This window comes from Pipistrellus hanaki (assembly GCF_964339955.1).
Source record: "Pipistrellus hanaki genome assembly, chromosome: 2".
Classification (NCBI taxonomy): Eukaryota; Metazoa; Chordata; class Mammalia; order Chiroptera; family Vespertilionidae; genus Pipistrellus; species Pipistrellus hanaki.
The window spans coordinates 113,993,952-114,016,059 of NC_140504.1; the positions used below are offsets into that span (position 1 = coordinate 113,993,952).

Consider the following 22,108-nt stretch of genomic DNA (forward strand, 5'->3'; position numbering starts at 1 on the left):
GATGGCAGCATAGGTAAACACCTAACCTGCTGCCTCACACAACAATTTCAAAACTACAACTAAAAGACAAAATGTCTATCACCCAGAACCATGGGAAAGCTGGCTGAGTGGAAGTTCTATAACTAGAAGGAAAGAGAAAAGAGCAATGAAATGTGAAACCAATAAAAACATATATGCTCAGGTAAGAATAACAACCTCGCCCTCCAAGAAAAGCCCACACAAACAAATACAAAACAAAACAAAATAATAAAAGAAGTGAAATTGTCTATCTCCTGCTCTAAAAACTAATTTCATGATGTAATTATAATGTTTTTACAGTCTTGACCAAAGGTTTTTCAGTTTGGTGAAAAGCTGGACATTGCCAGCTTTTGTCCTAGCCTGCTTGGCTCCACCGCTTTCCCTCTTCTTACAATTCTGCAGTGTCATTACCCAGCTAGTTCCCAGAGTAGAGCAATTTTGGTGAACCTGTCTCAGTTGATGAAATGTGCTAAGAGTAAGGGGTACTCTTTTTGTTTTTGCCCCAAATCCAGGAGTTCTTGGCAGCTATGCTATTGCTTGGGGCTGCTATCAAGTGTGATGATTCAAGATTTACTATTTCTACTGTCCTCTGTTTTTGGTTCACAATGAAGAATAGCTTCTACCAGTAAAGAAAGAATTGAGTGTTTTTGTTTGTTTACTCTGTCTCCTTGGTGTTAATTTGGGTAAGAGAATAAGAAGCAGTTGGCAGTTTACCTGTGTTAATCTGGACATTTCCTTGGTTTTGGAAGATGAAGCTCTTTCTTCAGAGAATTTTGCCGATGTAGCCACTCCCCTCAGGGTGGTGGAGCCTTAGTTATGTGCACACAGGTGCACGACCTCTACTAAGTGCCACGTGGGGAAAGAGTACCGGATGTGTACAGCCCTGTTTTCCTCTTCCTTTGAGGAAAGCACTCTGGTTCCCTCAGATACGGTCCATGTCCAGACAGAAACAGGAGTTTCTATCTAAAATCCCTGTAAAAAAAAAAATGTCAAGGTATTTTTGACCGGCTAATTTCCTCCGGTTTGAAGATGCAGGATGAGCACTCAGAGTTCCAGGCTAGGGTCTGGGCCATTGTGACTCTCAGAATGCTAAGCATTCAGAGATGAGAACACAGACTCCAGGATACCTTATTGGAGATGGGGAAAAGCGTGGAGAAAGGACAACTGCCGGGAGCTTCACTCTTTAAATTCTCTGTTTTTTGTTCTCTGTAACTCAGTGGGTCATTATGAAAACAGCCAAAAGCAATCAAGTTGTACTGAAATTTCCACTTTTTGAAAACTGTAAGACAAACTATGACGATCCTGAAGTTATACGTCACACCTTTGAGACTCTATCTAATCTTCACCTGCTGCTTCCAAATAATTTGATACAGTTGCTTTATTGCTACAGGAGTGGACTGGACAAACAAGAATGTATGTGGACAGAAGGTGAGTGTGAACTCTCCTGAGTAAGTTTTTAGTATCTTGGCACCAGCGCTAGTATCTGTTAGCCATGAGTAAGACCTTATTCTTTACTTTGCAGTCCTTGAGAGCCATACTGATCATGCTATAGGGCTCTGTGTCCTGAGCTTACTGTGGAATTTACCCCTGCACTGACTTCACCATCACTTCTTCACATTCCTTTTAAGTTTCAAGATAGGTCTGCCACTCTTCTTCAGGAAAAGTTTATTCGTGGAAAGTTGGAGAGGGGGTTAAGTGGGAAACACACTATTTACAGTTTCAGATTTAGTTTTGATTTGAAGATTAATGACTTCAAGCTTTGAAGTTTATTCCTTTGCTCTATTTCCTATTATTCCTTCCTCCTATTGCCAGGATTGTACCACCTCGGGGAGAAGCTGGATATTTCTCCTGAGGATTGGAAGTAACTTGTACTTGTTGCACTTCGGAGTGGCCCATTACTCCTGAAATTCCACCAGGGTAGATAACTGGACTGATTTGCAGAACTGGTTGGAGCCTATATCTTGAATTGTTTATGCTTAATTGAAGGACAAATGTAAATGATAGCCACCTGTTCCCATGAACTTAGAAAGCTAAATAGCAACTGTCATAGTGATTAAAACACAAATCCTAAGTAAGAAGGTAGGTATCAGGGTAATGACTTTAAAGCATGGCAAATTTGGCCATTTGTATTCTGACTGATCTCTAATCCCTGAACCCACAATATTGTGAATCAATCCCACTATCCAGATTACACTAAAGAGTACATGAATATCTACTCTTTGGAAAAGGACAACTGACAGGGGCTTTATTCTTTAAATTCTCTATTTGTTCTCTATAAGCAACCTAATAGAATAGATACATGTTATAGACAGGCAATTCACAGATGAAATACAAATCACCAATAAGCATGAAAATGTTCAAACACTCTGGTAATCAGGAAAGTAAAAGATTAATCAAGGAGATGTTCTCAGGCCATCATCCTGATAAAATTTAAAAGATTGGTAATTATAAACGTGGGGAAATAAATACCATTCCCTTGAAGGCATGTTAATTGATTCAGTCTTTTTCAAAGATAATTCAAAAATCTTTTTCAAAATTAAATGTATGGTATTGGCTTATTGAATGAGCTGAATATCCAAACTCTTTAACCATATCCAGCTGCTCCAGCCTGACTTAGAAACTGGGAGTAGGCCTGGCTGTGTTGGGGGTTACTTTTTCTTATTCTGCACCTTCCCTCACTGGCTGTTAAGTTAAGGATGAGGGTGGGAGGAATTAGAAAGCTTTTCTTACTCTTTTTTTATTGATGAAATATTAATTTTATTTATTTATTTTTAATATTGCAAGAAAAATGATTTTAAGTATAATTATGTTACATGCAGTAAACCTTAATATTTTAAGAAAAAAGATATTAAATATAAAAATACTACCCAAACTGTATTAACATATCTAGTATATTATCTCAAAAAAGGAAATATAAAAAATCTGCAAATAAGAGGATTACTTCTATTATAATCCAAAAATTTTTTTTCTCTGGCTCTATTTTGTTCATCAGTTTATGTTGTTCATTATAATTCCACAAATGAGTGAGATCATGTGATATTTATCTTTCTCTGACTGGCTTATTTTGTTTAGCATAATGTTCTCTAAGTCTGTCCATGCTGTTGCAAATGGCAAGAGTTCCTTCTTTTTTACAGCAGCGTAGTATTCCATTGTGTAGATGTACCACAACTTTCTAATCCTATCATCTGCTGATGGGCACTTAGGCTGTTCCCAAATCTTAGCTATTGTAAACTGTGCTACTATGAACATAGAGGTGCATATTTCTGATTGGAGTTTCTGATTTCTTGGGATATATTCCTATAAGTGGGATTCCTGGGTCAAATGGGAGCTCCATTTTTAATTTTTTAGGAAACTCTATACTGTTTTTTACAATGGCTGCACCAGTCTGCATTCCCACCAGCAGTGCATGAGGGCTTCTTTTTTCTCTGCATCCTTGCCAGCATCTGTCATTTGTTGATGAAAGCTATTCTGATAGGTGTGAGATGGTACCTCATTGTCTTTTTGATTGGCATCTTTTAGATGATTAGTGACTTTGAGCATGTTTTCATATGTCTCTCACTTCTGTAGATCCTCTTTTGAAAAGTGTCTATTTAGATTCTTTGCCCATTTTTTGATTGGATTGTTTATCTTCCTTTTGTTAAGTTGTTTGAGTTCCCTGTAAATTTTGGAGATTAAACACTTATGGTAGATAACATTGGCAAATATGTTCTCCCATGCAGTGGGCTTCCTTATTTTGTTGATGTGCAGAAGCTTTTTATTTTCATGTCTCATTTCTTTATTTTCTCATTTGTTTCCATTGCCTTAGAAGTTGTATTAGTAAAAATATTGCTGTGACATATGTCTGCTATTTTGTTGTGTATGGATTCTTCTAAGATTTTTATGGTTTCCTGTCTTACATTTATGTCCTTTATCCATTTTGAGTTTATTTTTGTGTATGGTGTAAGTTGGTCGTCTAGTTTCATATTTTGCATGAATCTGTCCAATTTTCTCAACACCATTTATTGAAGAGACTGTCTTTACTCCAGTGTATGTTCATGCCTCCTTTGTAAAATCTTTTTTTTTTTAATATATTTTATTGATTTTTTACAGAGAGGAAGAGAGAGAGATAGAGAACTAGAAACGTCGATGAGAGAGAAACATCGACCAGCTGCCTCCTGCACACCCCCCACCAGGGATATGCCCGCAACCAATGTACATGCCCCTGACTGGAATCGAACCTGGGACCTTTCAGTCTGCAGACCGATGCTCTACCACTGAGCCAAACCGGTTTTGGCCTTTGTCACATCTTAATTGAGCATAGTGGTTTGGGTCGATATCTGGGTTCTCTATTCTATTCCATTTGTCTATATGCCTATTCTTGTGCCAGAACCAGGCTGTTTTGAGAACAGTAGCTTTGTAATACAGCTTAAAATCTGGTATTGAGATCCCACCTACTTTGTTCTTCTCAAGATTGCTATGGCTATTTGGGGTCTTTTTTAATTCCAGATGAATTTTTGGAGAGTTAGTTCTAGGTCTGTGAAATATTTCATTGGTATCTTAATGGAGATTGCATTGAATCTATAGATTGCTTTGGGTAGTATGGACATTATAATGATCTTGATTCTAACAATCCATGAACATGTTTATGTCTTCCTCTATTTCTTTTTTCAGTGTCCTGTAGTTTTCTGAGTATAGGTCTTTTGCTTCCTTAGTTAATTTTATTCCTAGGTATCTTAAATTTTTTGTTGCAATGGTAAATTGCAACAAAAATGGTGAAGTATTAAAGAAGATAGACAAAGATAGTACAGTTGGGGCTCAGGATCTCCTATGCCTGAACACAGAAAGACCCAGCCTGCAAGACAATGCTTTATTTTATAGTCTGACTAGAGGCCCAGTGCACGGTATTAGTGCATGAGGGGTGTCTCTCAGCCCAGCCTGCACCTTCTCCATTCTGGGACCCCTCAAGGGATGTCTGACTGCCCGTTTAGGCCCGGTCAGACATCCCTCTCACAATTCAGGACTGCCGGCTGCCTGCCTTCCTGATTGCCCCCTAATCATTCCCCTGCCAGCCTGTTTGCGCCTAACTTCCCTCCCCTGCAGACCCGGTTGCCCCCAACTTCCATCCTCTGCTGGCCTGGTCACCTCTAACTGCCCTCCCCTGCAGGCTTGATCGCCCCCAAGTGCCTTCCCTTGCAGGCCTGGATCCTCCCAATTCCCCTCCCCTGCTGGCCATTTTGTGGCGGCCATGTGGTGTACACATGGGGGCAGCCATCTTTGACCACATGGGGACAGCCATCTTGTGTGTTGGAGTGCTGTATGACTTTGCATCGCAATTCAAAAAATTTAAAGTATAAAGAGTATGACTGAGTTGTTTTGAGGTATAGGTCTTTTACTTCCTTAGTTACATTACATCCATCTCCCCGTTTTTTTTGTGTGTTTGTTTGTTTTAGTAATTGCATTTTAAGAGAACGATTGGCTCTTCCCACTATTGCTTGACCTTGAGGGTTGTAAGGAATACCAGTTTTATGACAAATTTGATATTGCTGACAAAAGTGCTGAAAAGCAGAACTAGCATATGCAGGTCCATTGTCTGCTTTTAGCTCTAACGGAAGACCTAGTACTGCAAAGGTGGCTAGGCAATGATTATTACGTGCTTGACACTCTCTCCTATTTGGGGGTCACAAAGATAAACCAGGAGCAGGTATCTATATTAACATGTACCCATCTGTTCTTACCAAATTTTGGTATGTGGGTGACATCCATTTGTCAGATTTGATTAGGTTTAAGACCCCTAGGATTAATCCCTAATGATTTACAGGGCAATGAATTACACACTGAGGGCAATGATGAGCTTGTTCCCGAGAAATACGGAATTGTTTGCGTAAGACAGAAGCATTTTGATGATGCTAAACATGGTAGGACTGGGCAAGAGAAAATGGGGTAGCCTCTTGCATTTCAGAAAGGAGGCAATCAATAGCATCATTGCCTATTGCTAATGGACCAGGGAGACCTGAATTAGATCAGATGTGACCAATAAAGTAGGGAAATTGTCATTCTCTGATGACCTTTTGGAGGCTGAAAAATAAATGAAAGAGTTCTTGTGATTAGAGTGTCCTATAGTAGCTGTTTTAATAATTTTTGCCCTACTTACCACATAAACACTATCTCTATAGAGTAGGTTGATGGGCTCCGTAGCAAAAAAGGCATAAATAAGAACTTGTATTTCTACTCATTGTGCTGAAATATAAGGGGTTTGAAGGACCTTTGCTCCCCTGCTGCAGTAGAATCCAGCCTTTCCAGAACTGGATCCATCTGTAAAAATGGTGAATGCCTGAGGTATAACATCTCTTTTAATGTGACTGGTCATATTTTTTTCTCTCCCCATTCCCACATTCTGTTTGCTCTGGGGAAATTTAGCAATGGTCTGGCCATCTACTGTTTCTTTAAAATTAAATTAAATGCATGCTTAATAGACCGACAACAAACAAATTGAATCAAACAACAAACAGATAAAACAACAATCAACAGACAAGCACCCACAACATATAGACAGGACTTAATAAATCAGAGTTATTTTTATGGATCTCTCAGGGATTTCTTTTTATATTGCCTGGTAGTTACAGCCAGAATGCAGCCTAGATCTCAGCCTGTTGTTCACAGATCCCATCATATTCTGCTCTCCATAGCATTGACTGGCATCTAAAGCTATTTTTGCTAAAATCTGCTTGTGGGCGCGGGACCAGTCCTTTTGCACCTTCACTCCTTCTACCAGTCTCTATGGGGTCTCCATTTTCGGTCCTCAGAGATCAGGTTACTCTCCTGTGAGTTTTCCATTAATTATTCAGGAAGTTTTTCTATATTTTAGTTGTAATACCAGTTTGTTACTGGGAGCATTTCTGTGCAGCTTTAATATTATTTCTTAAGAAGGTCTGGAAATCTTTTTCTTGACTGAAATATCAGGTTGTCATATGTGCTCTCTGGGCTTTCAAAATCTGACCTTTTCTTTTCTGGTATTTGTGTGGGTTCTTTGGTGATTTCCCATTGCTGGAGGTCTCATTTGACAGCCTTCTTCTGACTTATCCCCCCCATTCACCTCCAGTCCTCTGATCTTTGGTATGGTACACTTCCATTCTATTTCAGCTGAGACAAAGCCTTTTTTTTTTTTTTTTTTTTTTTTTTTTCAGGTTCTGAGTATTTATTTCAGGTAATGGCAGCCTTTGAGTAGAGAAAAGATAGGCATTGCTGTCCACTCTGGGTAAATCATGCAAGTACTCAGACCTGCTGCCTGCCGAGGAGGGGCCTGCTCTCACCAATGGAGGAAGAGTGAAAGACCCGGGGCAGACGCAGCCAGGGGGTGCTACCCTGTGGCAGCCTGGGAAGGGAGACATCAGAGCCCTGCTTCATAAGTCTGTGCCTGTATACCAGAAATGCAAGCACCATAGCCATCAATACCAGCAAGATACACACGAACAGGGGAGCCTGCCCAAGGTCTGCTTCTTGACAAGGCATGACAAGCTGGGTGCTGACCATTGCCAGGCTGTTGGCATCAGCTAACGGCACATTGAGGCAGTAGACAAAGCCCTCTTGAAATGCTATATAAGGTGTCTCAAAAGCAGCTTCTTTCCAGGGGGAGTTCATAGAAAATTTGCAGCCCTGTCATCCACGTCTTTACCCAGTTGGTAAAAGTACATTGACCGATTTTCTCCATGGTCACAGGCATATGGAGTCCTGGTCATATACCAAGAGTCTTTTCCAGGTAGTATTAGAGGTTGAGTTGAAGTCCTAATGTCCAGCTTTCCAGAATGTGACCTTATTTAAAATATATTTTTATTGATTTTTCTTATAGAGAGGAAGGGAGAGAGAGAGAGAGAACTAGAAACGTCGATGAGAGAGAAACATCAACCAGCTGCCTCTTGCACACCCCCTACTGGGAATGTGCCCGCAACCAACGTACATGCCCTTGACCGGAATCGAACCTGGGACCTTTCAGTCCGCAGACCGACGCTCTACCGCTGAGCCAAACCGGTTTCGGCAGAATGTGGCCTTATTTAAATAGGGTCTTTATAGAGGTGCAGATGTAATTAAGATGAGGCATTCTGGAATAGGGTGAGTTCTTCATCCAAAATGAGTGGTACAAAATGAAAGATAGTTAGGGGTGATCAGGCCAGCAAGGGAGAGCAGTTAGGGATGAGATCAGGCTGGCAGGGGTTAGGAGCAGTCAGTCAGTTGAGGGTGACAAGTAGGGGGCAAGATCAGGCTGGCAGGGAAGGGCAGTTGGGAATGACCAGGCTGGCAGGGGAGGGCAATTACGGGTGACCAGATTGGCAGGGGAGGGAAATTGGAGGCATTAGGCAAGCAGGCAGGTGAGTGGTTAGGAGCCAGTGGTCCTAGATTGTGAGAGGGATATCTGACTGCCAGTTTAGGCCAATCCTAATAACTTGGCGGTCGGACATCCCCCAAAGGGTCCTGGATTAGAGAGAGTGCAGGCTGGACTGAAGGACTACCCTCCCCTGCTGGCCGGATTGCCCCTAACTGCCTCTGCCTCAGCCCCCACCACCATGGCTTTGTCCAGAAGGAAGTTGGACGTCCAGAAGATGGCTGGTCGACCAAGTCTAATTAGCATAGTACCTTTTTTTATTGCAAAAATACATGGAGGGATTTCCACTGAAGTAAATAAAATCAAACAACTTAAAGACATATACATAGTCAAAGGGAAAGTCCCCTTCCTCCAATCCCTATCCTTTGTCCAGAAAAAGCCACCAAACTAACTTGGATGTGTTTCTTCAGAACTCTTTTCTCTGCCTTGACATACACATTTGTATATATAAATATAGTGTCTTCTTTTTTTTGCATGAAAGGAATCCTTGTTTGTTCTTATGCAGCTTATTAAAACTCTACAATGTGTTTTGTAGATTTTTAAAAAATGTTTTTTATTATTTTTTTTATCCTCACTTGAAGATATATTTTTTATTGATTTAAGAGAGGAGCGGAGAGGAGAGGAGAGAGAGAGAAACATCAATCCGTTGCCTTCCATATTCACCCTGACTGACAATCCAATCCAGGATCTAGGTATATGCCCCGACCAGAATCAAACCCATCACCTTTCCTTTGGTGTACAGGATGGTAGTTCAACCAAGCCACTTGACCCAGGGCTGTTTTATAAACTTAAAAATATATATTTTTATTGATTTCAGAGAGGAAGGGAGAGAAAGAGATAGAAATATCAATGATGAGAGAATCGTCAATCAGCTGCCTCCTGTATGCCCACAACTCAGGCACATGTGCTGACCAGGAATCAGTGACCTCCTGGCTCATGGGTTTACACTCAACTACTGAGCCACGTGACTGGCTATTTGTAGATATTTTGATGTTAACTTTCTTTTTTCATAGATTCCATAATAAGAATGCCTGAGTACTTACCATTCTATTGAGTGACATTGTGTCGTTTATAGTTTTCAGCATTATAAACTGCTTTCACACACACCCTGGTCATGCACCTGTCTGCACTAACTAGAAGTGGAATTGCTAAGTTGAAGGATATGCTTATATAAGGCTAGGAATTCAATAATGGATACCAATGCCTCACAGTTTCTGTGTCCAAAGCCTTTCTTCTAGTAGAAATTTCATCTGACTATGAAAATCAGTTTTTTCCCTCCCTAGCCACCTGCTTCTTTATCTGCAGGGAAGTGTTGCCTGTATTAGCCTGTATTTATTACTCTGGGCCATCACAAAGAGAAAGAAGAAGAAGAAAAAAACCCACTAAAGATTTATTGCTAAAAACCCAGGTTTTTCTCCTATATTTTAAATAATAGTGGAGTTAAGTAATAAGAAGAACATGAAACTGAGAAATGAGGATCCATTACACTATATGGATTTAGATACACTGCTGTTGAGGTAATTGTCTCCAAACATCATAACACTCTCCAAGAGGTCCTCCTCCTCCTGCTCAGCCCCAGTACCACAATGTGAGGGGTTATGTTGAGATCTTGTTAGCCCTGGTTTTATGATGTTTAGTACATTTCCCATACCAGCTCCCTAAATGACTGGTACCAAACCAAAAATAGGAAGTGGGAGGAAATTTAAAAAGCTTTTGTGTGTTGTTTTTAATGTTTAAGAAAGTAAGTCTCTTGGTTAATTCACTGCTTCCCCACTCCCCAAAATACTTTGGGAGGTTGCTTAACTGGCCTGTGGGACATGCAAGGAGAGGCAGGGCAGGCAGGAAGAATGGTTCCACAGAGTGAGTGGCTTAGAGAAGAAACCAATGGGGCAACTTTAGAAGCAGTGTGTGCTGCTTGCCTACCAAATCCATGACTTCTGTTCCCACATTGGAGATAATTAGGAGTTGCAAAAGAAATAGATCACCTTAAAATCCAAAGTTTTAAGTTAACTATTTTTATTGTCTCTAGCAAATTCACATGCTCATGAATGCATGCACATGTGCATGCAGTCAGGCTTGCAAGGGCATGTGTACTGGTTTATAGACCTTATCTATGATGATTTGTATTGTGATTGATAATTCATCCATTCATTTGTTCATCCATCCACCAACCATGCATTGTATTCCACACATTAAAACAAGAACTTTTAAAAAATCAAGTAGCATATGGTTCAATATCTCCAAAACTTTGTCTAAAATTGATATCACTTTACTTCTAAAGATATTAATTTTCTTGAGGTATTCATATGCTTATCATACTTTCTTTTAAAACCAGGAAACTTGCTTATAATTTCAAATAAAGTAGGCTGTAAGATCAAATTAAATATTCAAAATGAGTTCTGAATTTTTATCTAATTTTGTGTGTGCAATTCTAAATATGACCACTAAATAGAGACTATGAGAATTTGTAAATGTTCTATTCTCTTTCTGATTTACCCCTAATTTCTTACAAAGAGAATTAGAGGCAGTATGCAATATTATATATTTTATTTCAGAGAAGAAGAGAACGGGAGAGAGAAACATCAATGATGAGAGAGAATCACTGATTGGCTCCCTCCTACATGTCTCTTACTGGGGATCCAATCTGCAACCTGGGCATGTGCCCTTGACCGGAATCAAGCCTGGAACCCTTCTGTCCTCTATTCACGAGCCAAACTGGCTAGGGTGAGGCAGTATTCAATATTTAAATATGTCTATATAACAAAACTAAAATAATTAGAGGCAAAAAAATTATGTTAACTGGATGCCACCAAATATCTGAATTTGGTTAATTTAGTTGAATATTAAGTTTAGCTATGTAATTCTGACAACCAAAGCAAATCATATGCTCTGCCTATTGTTAAGTGTGCCTGTGAGAGCTTGCAGGTGCCCCAGTGTGTGATCACTAAGCTAATAAACTGCTAAGAGTAGTATGTGGGAGCTGTCTGGGCCAGGCCTTGACCACTAAGTAGGAGCCTCAGATTCCAGACCTGTTCTTAACTCACTTAGAGTGATTTTGGACTCTATCTATCAAGTCAATATATTATTTAGTCAGATTGCCAAGCTATGTCCTTTGAACCATTTCTTGGTTCTTTGGGATCTCTGCCAATTGCCCTGCCTGACCATCAATGTATTAGAAAATAAAAGAGCTACCATAAACTTAATGCAGGAACAGAAACTGAGCCTTGGAGAGATTCAAGGTAACCCTGCATAGGAATTAGATGAGAATTCATCCAGCCCCTGTTATTTTTAAATAAATTTCTGAATTACTCATATTATAATCTGAAAACTGGCATTGTTTCTCAAAATATTAACAGCAAAGACAAAAGAAGCTTGCACTCCAATATAATTCAACTATATCACTAAATACACGATTCAGTTCCACTAACCCTTTCTTTCCTGTCTCTCTCCTTCCCTCTTTTCCTCCTTCCTTCCTTCTTCTTTTAAAAAATTTTTGTATTTTTAGTTTTTTTTTTTTTAGCAAGGCTGTTTTGCTGAAGAAAGCAGTGTATTGAATTACATTCTGGCAAACTCTTTGTCCCATTGTAGATGAGAAATTTGGTTAGGGGCCAATTGAGGTCAATGTGAAGCACTGGGTGTTGTGTAAATACAGAATGCCATTAATACGAGTGGGCAGGAGTCCTTGATAGCAGTCTTGTTCTAAACTAACTTGGAGTGAGTAAAAAATAATTGTGCAGTAACTTGCTATTAGTTTGATGATCATGCACAAGTTGTACAAATAACTTTCAGCATTTGTAGTGGTATAAGAACATCTGTTAATTCACTCATTTGCTGTGTATTTATTAGATGTCTAGGAATAGGCTAATGTATAGATGTTGCTTAATAATATTTTTGCAGTGATGGAGTGGAAGAGCTAAATAGCAATTATTAAGTAGCATAAATATTCTTTCTCAAATTTATGTTATGTTATTCTTGCTATGCAAAAATGGAGAGAAACACTGAATTGCAGTAATGCTTTTTCTATTATTAGATGAGAATATTGAACTCTCTAGCTTAGAAAGGATCTTAGCAAGATGTCAATTTCCAAGAGAGATTTATATGACTCCAAAGCCAAGCAATTGTCCCCTATGGAAAAGGAAAATCATCAATAATGAAAATCATGGATGGAAAAAGTGCCACTTGTTGAATAAAAGCATAAAGGATCCCCCAATGTCAACTATAGTTGTCAGGTAGGTGTCTTAACTTTGGTCATATGCAGATACATTTAGAAATATATGGGGTGATGACAAACTTTTTGCATCTTAACTAAAAAATGACTTACTGTGGTCTTTGAGATATATGGTAAGGATAAAAACAAGCATTGCTCTGTATAAAATTGCATGAACCCCATTTTCAAACACCCTCATTGAAAAACACACTCCTGGAGATAGGGACAGGTTTGTGGTTCCCCTGTGGATCATTGCATTCTTAGTTATTGAGTAGAGACCTAGAAGGCCTAGAATGGGATTCAACCCCTGAACAGTGGGGTCTTTTATGCTATACTAGAGGCCTGGTGCACAAAATTTGTGCATGGAGTGGGCGGGGCGGGGAGTGTCCCTCAGCCAAGCCTGCACCCTCTCCAATTTGGGACCCCTCGAGGGATGTCTGACTGCCCTTTTAGGCCTGATTCTGGTGGGATCGGGCCTAAATGGGCAGTTGGACATCCCTCTCACAATCTAGGACTGCCGGTTCTCAACTGCTAACCTGCCTGCCTTCCTGATTGCCCCTAACTGCTTCTGCCTGCCAGCTTGATCACCCCCTAACCACTGTGCTGCTAGTCTGATTTATGCCTAACTGCTCCCCTGCCAGCCTGTTTGCCCCTAACTGCCCTCCCCTTCAGGTTCGGTCACCCCTAACTGCCCTCCACTGCAGGCCTGCTTACCCCTAACTGCCCTCCCCTGAAGGCCTGGTCCCCCTCAACTGTTCTCCCCTGCAGGCCTGGGTCCCACCCAGCTGCCCTTCCCTGCAGGCCTGGTCACTCCCAATTCCCTCCTCTGCCAACCTGGTCACCCCTAACTGCCCTCCCCTGCAGGCTTGATTGTCCCCAACTACCCTCCCTTGCAGGCCTGGTCCCTCCCTACTGCCCTCTCCTGCTTGCCTGATCACTCACCCTCCCTTGCAGGACTGGTCCCTCTCAACTGCCCTCCCCTGATGGCCATCCTGTGTTCACATGGGGGCAGGACCTTTGACCACATGGAGGCAGCCAGCTTGTGTGTTGGAGTGATGGTCAATCTGCATATTACTCTTTTATTAGATAGGATAGAAGCCTAGTGCATGGGTCGGGGCCGGCTGGTTTTCCCTGAAGGGTGTCCTGGATCAGGGTGGAGGCTCCCCTGGGCAAGGGGCCTGTGGTGGTTTGCAGGCCGGCCATGCTCTCTGGAAACCCAAGCAGAGGCCCTGGTATCTGGGGTTTATTTATCTTCTACAATTGAAACTTTGTAGCCTGGAGCGGAGCCAAGCCTCCTGCTTGCTCCGTGGCTGCCACCATTTCTGTTTGGATTTGTTTACCTTCTACAATTGAAACTTTGTAGCCTTGATTGGAGGCTTAGGCTGGCAAGGGCAGGTGGAAAGCTTGGCTTCCGTTGCCTGGGAAACCCAAGCCTCTCTCCTGCTCTCTGTGGCTGTAACCATCTTGGTTGGGTTTATTTGCATACTTGCTCTGATTGGCTGGTAGGCGTGGCTTGAGGGCATAGTGGAGGTATGGTCAATTTACATATTACTCTTTTATTAGATAGGATGAGTCAGGAAGCACCGGCCCATCCCTAGCATGACTAGGGGCCTAGAATACAACAGTATAAATGGTAGACATTGACTTTATCTTTAGTCTGCCACATTTTACACTAACAGAAATGGGAGCCTATTATAGGGTCTTAAAAAGAGGCTGACATAATCTGTCTTGAAATGTCTCTGGCCTCTAGAGAAGAAAGAGTAGAGGCAGGAGATATCTTACTTTATATCCTAATTCAGCTTCTGAAAATACTGGTATATTATTAGAACATAGGAAATAACGCATTTATTCATATTTTCTTGTATAAATGTTTATTTGCTTTCCTTAAAAACTGAAGTGATAAAATCAGGCACCTGTGACTTATTCTCAATTTCAGGGAGTAGTAATTCAGTGCTATGTTGGTTGTAGGTTTTTGTGGATTGCTTTTGTATATTTGAATAAATTCACTATTGCTGTTAGTTTGATTCATTTTTTATCATTAATGGACATTTAATTTTTTAAAAAAAATAAATTTTTATTGACTTTTCACAGAGATGAAGAGAGAGGGATAGAAAGTTAGAAACATCGATGAGAGAGAATCATCGATCAGCTGCCTCTTGCACACCCCCCACTGGGGATGTGCCCGCAACCAAGGTACATGCCCTTGCCCGGAATCGAACCCAGGACCTTTCAGTCCGCAGGCAGATGCTCTATCCACTGAGCCAAACTGGTCCCAGTGACATTTAATTTTTTCAAATGCTTTGTCTATGTTCATTGAGTTGATCATATTTATTTATTTATTTTTAATAAATCTTTATTGTTCATATTATTACAAATGTTCCTTATTTTTTTTCTCCCTCCATTGTTCAAATTATTACAAGTGTTCCTCTCTCCCCACCCCCCTCAATTGCTCCCCTCCACCAGGTTCCCACCCCACCCTCTGCCCTTTCCACACCTCCCATTGTCCTCATCCATAGGTGCACAGTTTGTGTTCAGTCTCTTCCCACACACCCCCACTCCCCTTTTCCCCGAGAATCGTCAGTCCACTCCCCTTCCATACCTTTGATTCTATTATATTCACCAGTTAATATTGTTCATCAGATTTTTTTTTTAATTCCCTTAGCTTTTAGATTCACTTGTTGATAGTTATGTATTTGTTGTTCATAATTTTTATCTTTATTTTCTTTCTCTTCAGAAAGAACCCCCTTCAGCAATTCATGTAATTCTGGTTTGGCGGTGATGAACTCCTTTAGCTTTTTTTTAATTTGTGAAGCTCTTTATCTGACCTTCAATTCTGAGTGATAGCTTTGCTTGGGTAGAGTATTTTTGGCTGTAGGTTCTTGCTATCCATCACGTTGAATATTTCTTGCCATTCCTGTCTGGCCTGCATGGTTTCTGTTGAGAAATCAGCTGACAATCGTATGGGTGCTCCTTTATAGGTAACTACCTGCTTTTCTCTTGCTGCTTTTAATATTCTCTCTTTGTCTTTTGCTCTTGGAATTTTATTTATGATGTGTCTTGGTTTGGTCCTCTTTGGATTCCTTTTGTTTGGGGTTCTGTGTGCTTCCTGGACTTGTAAGTCTAATTCTTTTACCAGGTGGGGGAAGTTTTCTGTCACTATTTCTTTCAGTATGCTTTCGGTATCTTGCTCTCTCTCATCTTCTAGGACCCCCATAATTCTGATGTTGGCTCACTTGAAGTTGTCCCAGAGGTTTCTTACATTATCTTCAACTTTCTGGATTCTCTTGTCTTCTTGCTTCTGCAGAGGAGTATCTTCTGGCTCTTTATGTTCCAAATCTTTGACTTGATTCTTGCGATCTTCCATTCTGTTTTTAGGACTCTGTATAATATTTTTTATTTCAGACAATGTATTCTTTATTTCTTGTTGATCCCTTGTTATTTCTAGTTGATCCCTTTTCATATCCTCATTTATTTTATCGGCCTTTTCTAGGAAATTCTTGAAAAACCTTATAAGCATGGGTTTGAACTCTATATCCAGTCGCTTCTTGTCCTCAATTTCTTTTGTTTGTGATCTGTTTCCTTGTCTTGGTATTTTTGCAGCTTCCCTGAGTTGGTAGTCTTAACCCTTTGCACTCCGCTGTCCCCTCTCAGGGGACACCGGAATTCTAGCATATCACTCGGATGTCCCCTCTCAGGGGACATTGCAGTTTATTAGTGATTACGGGGAATTGAGTTATTTCAACACACGTTTCCACCGCAAAGTAGCGTCGAGTAGCTGGTAGCCAATGTCCAGAATGGTTCGGAGTGCAAAGGGGAAGTCTCTGTGTTCTGCTTGGATGGGGCTGAGTTTCAGGGTGGAGCCTACAGCCTTGGCTTCCGTCAGCCACACCTATGAGGCTCCTGAGTCTCAGTATTCCTCAGGGTCCTTCAGTACTCCTTGCAAGCACCTTTGAGTAAGGTGCCTTTGAGTTTTGCGTGCTACCAAACAGTCTAGGCTCTCCCCCAATGAGCCCTGAACTGGGGTTCAGTTCAGTTAGAAGTGGGGTTCAGAGCAGTCTGGAGCTTTTGTCTCCTTCCCACTAGGGCAATCCAGCAACACAGTCAACTGCCCATTCTCTGCGAGCAATGTGCGCGCCTCCGGGACTTCCTTCCGCCACTCCCCTGGGTTTCTGCCTTACAGCCCAGGCTCCCTCTGTGTGAGCCTGGGTCCCCAGGGTCTGGCTTAGAACTGGAGTTCAGTGCTGTCGGATCTGGGGCTCTGCACAGTCTGGAGCTTTTGTCTCCTTCCCGATAGGGCAATCTAGCAGTAGAGTCAACGGTCCGTCCTCTGCATCTAATGTGTGTGTCTCTGGGGGCTCTGCCTTTCGCCGCTCCCCTGAGATTCCGCCTAACAGCCCGGGCTCCCTCTGTATGAGCCTGGGTCCCCAAGGTCTGGCCTAGAACTGGGGTTCAGTGCTGTCGGATCTGGGGTTCAGCGCAGTCCAGAGCTATTATCTCCTTCCCGCTAGGGAACGCCAGCCAGGCACTCTGCCGCCCCTCCTCTCCGGTTCTGTCCTGTCCGTGCGCACAGCGTGTCTCCGTACCTTAGGCTTTTACATCTCCTCTGCTTTTCCTTCTGGTTTTCTCTTTCCTTCTCGTTGTAGAATTTCCAGTCAGTCGACTTTCCTGTAGTTCTGGGTAATGTCCATTTTGTATTTTATTAAAATTGTTGTGTGAGGCTGCAGTTAGGTGTTATCTATGCCACCATCTTGGAACGAGTTGATCATATTTAATTTTTACTACTGATATGGTGAATTGATTGCTTTTAAAAAATATCGGGTCTAGTAATAAGTAATGTCGTTTTTTAACATTCATTTAAAATCTTGCTTGGCGTTGACTTGTATTGACATAACCTTCAAACACGTGGTATCTACAGAATGTGTGAAGTGCAATTAACAAGTTTTGCTTGGAAAAGTTTGTATTTGGTTTGGTTTTTGTTGCAGAACTAGGGCTAAGAAGATGGCGGATGAAGAGCATATTCGGCACTGCATGCTTTACGAGTTCCAATTAGGAAGAAAAGCAAGTGAGGCTGCAAAAAACATCTGTAGTGCTCTTGGTCAAGATGCAGTTAGTGCCAGAAAATGCCAGCGTTGGTTTGAGAAATTTCGCGAGGGAAATTTTTCGTTAGATGACAAGAGTGGTCGAGGCCGTGTGTCCAATTTTGATCAAGAAGCTCTTCAAGCTCTTTTGGTGCAAAATCCTCAAATTACCCAACAAGAGCTTGCGACAACTTTAAATTGTTCACAAAAAACAATTTCCAATCAATTGCGTGCACTTGGCAAAGTCCAAAAGTTTGGAAAATGGGTTCCTCATGAGTTGACCGACAACACCGTAAAAAAGAGTCACAATTTGCAGTTCGCTCCTCTCTCGTCAAAACCGTTTGCCGTTTTTAGAGCAAATTGTTACCGGAGATGAAGAATGGGTGCTGTATGTTAATTTGAAAAGGCGGCCTCAATGGTTGGACAAAAATGAGGCTCCGCAGCCCACGCCAAAACCTGACTTGCATGCGAAAAAAGTGATGTTGTGTGTTTGGTGGAATTTTAAAGGAATTTTTCATTATAAACTTTTACAAAACATCTAACCAAACCATTACAAGTGCAGTGTATAGTGCCCAATTGGAAAGGTTAGCCCAAGCTTTAAGAGAAAAAGAACCCGCGCTGATTAATTGGAAGGGCGTAATTCTTCACCACGATAATGCACGACCGCATACTGCAAGAATCACTGCTGAAAAACTGCGCCAGTTGGAATGGGAAGTTCTCCCTCAACCTGCAAATTCTCCTGATATTGCCCCTTCCGATTACCATTTGTTTCGTTCTTTGCAAAACTTTCTTCTTGGAAAAAAATTTAATAATGAAGAATGCCTCAAAAATGCATTGACCGAATTTTTTGCATCAAAATCACAAGAATTTTACAACAGAGGAATTAAAATGCTTCCTGAGCATTGGGCAGAAGTAGTAGAAAACAACGGCAACTATATTGTTGATTAAATTTTGTTGTATTGTTTAAATAAATTCGATTTAAAAAAAGTATTAGAAAACGACATTAATTATTGCTAGACCTAATAGTTTTATTATGGTAAAATGTACATAATATAAAAATTTCCATTTTATCCAATTTTAAGTGTACAGTACAGTGACATTAAGTACATTCACAATGTTGTGCTAACCATCATTACCATCCATCTCCAGAGCCTTTTCCTCATCCCAAACTGAAACTCTACCTATCATACAAGTAGGCCCCATTCCCTCATTTACCAGCACTTGGCAACTGCTATTCTACTTTCGGTTTCATAAATTTGTCTATTCTAGGCACCTCAAATAAGTGAAATGCTATCTAATAAAAGAGAAAATGCAAATTGACAGTACCTTTGCTACACCCACAGGCAATCAGAGTGAATATGCAAATTAACCCAAACAAAGATGTCAGTTAATTTGCATACCCAGGCGCTGAGTGGCCTGAGTTTGGAAACATCCTCCGGCCAGGCTGCTCCTAACCTGTAGGCCTGCGCTTAGGTCCTGAGCAGCAGGGGTCTCAGAATGCCCACTGACCACTCTGAGCCTATGGGTGCAGGTGCCAAGCTAGAGCGATGCGGGAATGTTCCTGCCCTGCTCCTGGCCGCTTGCAAAGCCTCGCTCATGAAGCCACAGTTTGGGTCCACGGCCCCCAGCCAGGCACCCACGACAGGGTGCTGGCTGCTGGCCTCTGGGTTGTGCCGAGACCCTGGCGGCCACCCTTGTGCTGCCCAGGGTCCTTGCATGCCCCCAGCCTGGGGCCCATGGTGGGCTGGCTGCTGGCCTCAGAGACATTTGGAGACAGGGATGTTCCCACCCCACCCCTAGAGGCTTTCCAAGCTCCAGCACCAAGTGGCAGTTCGTGTCCATGCCCCCCAGCCCAGTGCCTTCCACAGGGCGATGGCTGCTGGCCTCTGGGGTGTGCGGAGACCCCAGCGGCCACCACCGGGTGGCAGGGACACACCCCTAGCCCAGTGGACACAATGCAGGGACTGCATGTGCTGCAGAGGATACACCTTTTTAAAAATATACACCTTTTTTAAAATAAGGGTGTGGCAGGGACACACCCCTAGCCCAGTGGACACAACCCAGGGTCTGCATAAGCTGCAGAGGATACACCTTTAAAAAAAAAATAGATATTTTATTGATTTTTTTTTTTTTTTTTTTTTTTTTTTTTTTTTTTTACAGAGAAGAGAGGAGAGAGATAGACAGTGGGAAATATCAATGAAAGATAAACATTGGGCCAAAGCCGGTTTGGCTCAGTGGTAGAGTGTGGGTCTGCGGACTGAAAGGTCCCAGGTTCGATTCCGGTCAGGGGCGTATATGTTGGTTGCGGGCTCATCCCTGGTGGGGAGTGTGCAGGAGGTGGCTGGTTGATGTTTCTCTCTCATCGACGTTTCTGGCTCTCTCTCTTTCTCCCTTCCTCTCTGTAAAAAATCATAAAATATATTAAAAAAAAAAAAAAGAAAAAGAAAAAGAAAGATAAACATCGGTTAACTGCCTCCTGCACACTCCCACTGGGGATGTGCCTCCAACCAAGGTACCTGCCCTTAACAGGAATCAAATCTGGGTCCCTTCAGTCTGCAGGCCCATGGTCTATCCACTGAGCCAAACCAGTTTGAGAGTAAATACCGTTTCTGACAGCTCATTGGCTAAGCTCCCTGTAGGCCACCACTTGCAGTATTCTTGGTAATTTGGGTTATAAGGATCCAAGAAGGTGGTCTAGGGTTTTTCCACCACACTCCTGGAGGAAAATATGAAGTTCCCTTGAGGGGTCCCAGATTGGAGAGGCTGCAGGCTGGGCTAAGGGACAACTACCCCCTACCCCCATGCACAAATTTTGTGCACTGGGCCTCTAGTAACATAATATTTGTCTTTATGTGTCTGCTTATTTCCCTTAACATACTGTCTTTAAGGTATATCCATTTGTAGCCTGTGCACTTTTTAAGGCTGAATAATATTCCATTGCATGTATATACCATATTTTGTTTTATTCATATGTCTATGGACATTTGAGTTGCTTCCACTTTTGGTAATTGTGAATAATAATGATATGAACATGGGTATACAAATATCTGTTTGAGTTTTTACTTAAAACACCCCAACTAATTTTAGAGATAAGAAGGGAGGAAGAGAAACATCAATATGAGAGAGAAACATAGATCAGTTGCTTCCCAAGGGATCAAACCCACAACCTATGTATGTGCTCTCACCAGGGATCAATCACACAACCTATTGGTGTACGGGACAGTACTCGAATCAACTGAGCCACAATGGTGAGGGCCAAGTTTTTACTTTCAATTCTTGTGAGTATATACCCACAAGAGGAATTGCTGGACCATAAGGTAATTCTATGTTTAATTTTTTGGCGGGTAACTGCCATACTGGTATTTACAGTGCCTGCACTTTACATCCCTGCTATTATTGTGTTATAGTTAATTTCCCCTTTATGTCTTTTAATTATTGCTGTGTATATATTTTGAGTGGGTGCAAACATTATTAATAACTTTTGTGTTTTATTGATGTAGTTTCCCCTTTATCATAAAAAATGTCCATCATTGTCTTTTTTTTTTTTTTGTCTTGAAATCAATTTTGTCTGATATAAGTATGGTGGCACCCACTTTCCTTCAGATACCATTTATTTGCAGTATCACCTTCCACCCCATTCACTGAGCCTATGTTTGGAGCTAAGATGTCTCTTGAAGGCAAGGTATAGTTGGGTCTTGTTTTTCAATCCAGCTATTTACTCTGTGCCTTTTGGTTGGTGAGTTGTCTGTTTTCGTTTAGGGTGACTATTGATATCTGAGGACTTACTACAACCATTTTATCTTTTGTTTTCTGGTTGCTCTATATCTCCTTTGTTTATTTCCATTATGTTTCTGCCTGACATTTTAATTTGTTGGTTTTCTATGTTGTTTTCTCCATTTCTTCTTTCTTTATGCTTTGTGTCTCAGCTCTGGATTTTTGTTTTATGGTTATCGTGTAATTTATATAAAATGTCTCAGATAAAATATGAGAAACCTTACTCAAAATTTTATATACTTTTTTCTTTCTGGTTCAGCTAGAAGAGCTACTTTCAACATTTCTTGTAATGCAGGTATTGTGGTGGTTAAGTTCCCTCAGCTCTTGTTAGTCTGGAAAAGCCTTTATTTCTCCTTCATATCTAAAGGATAATTTGCTGGATATACTATCCTTTTTTTTTAAAAAAAAAAATATATTTTATTGATTTTTCACAGAGAGGAAGTGAGAGAGAGAGCTAGAAACGTCGATGAGAGAGAAACATTGACCAGCTGCCTCTTGCACCACCCCTCCCCCCCCCCCCCCCCCCACCGGGGACGTGCCCGCAACCAATGTACATGCCCTTGACCGGAATCGAACCTGGGACCTTTCAGTCTGCAGACCAACGCTCTACCACTGAGCCGAACTGGTTTTGGCTGGATATACTATTCTTGGTAGTGGTTTTACTCTTTCAATATT

General features: G+C 41.4%; 1 protein-coding gene across 1 annotated transcript in view; it reads left to right on the forward strand.

The window, feature by feature from the left end:
- Window positions 1–1,244: 1,244 nt before the first annotated feature.
- LOC311615527 (testis expressed protein 56-like) overlaps window positions 1,245–22,108 on the forward strand; it is a gene marked incomplete at its 5' end in the record, with an annotated part of 30,601 nt that continues 9,737 nt past the window's right edge. The window contains 2 exons of the mRNA XM_084870881.1: window positions 1,245–1,446; window positions 12,405–12,603. Coding sequence (XP_084727007.1) covers window positions 1,245–1,446; window positions 12,405–12,603 — 401 coding nt within the window. The remainder of the gene's footprint in view (window positions 1,447–12,404; window positions 12,604–22,108) is intronic.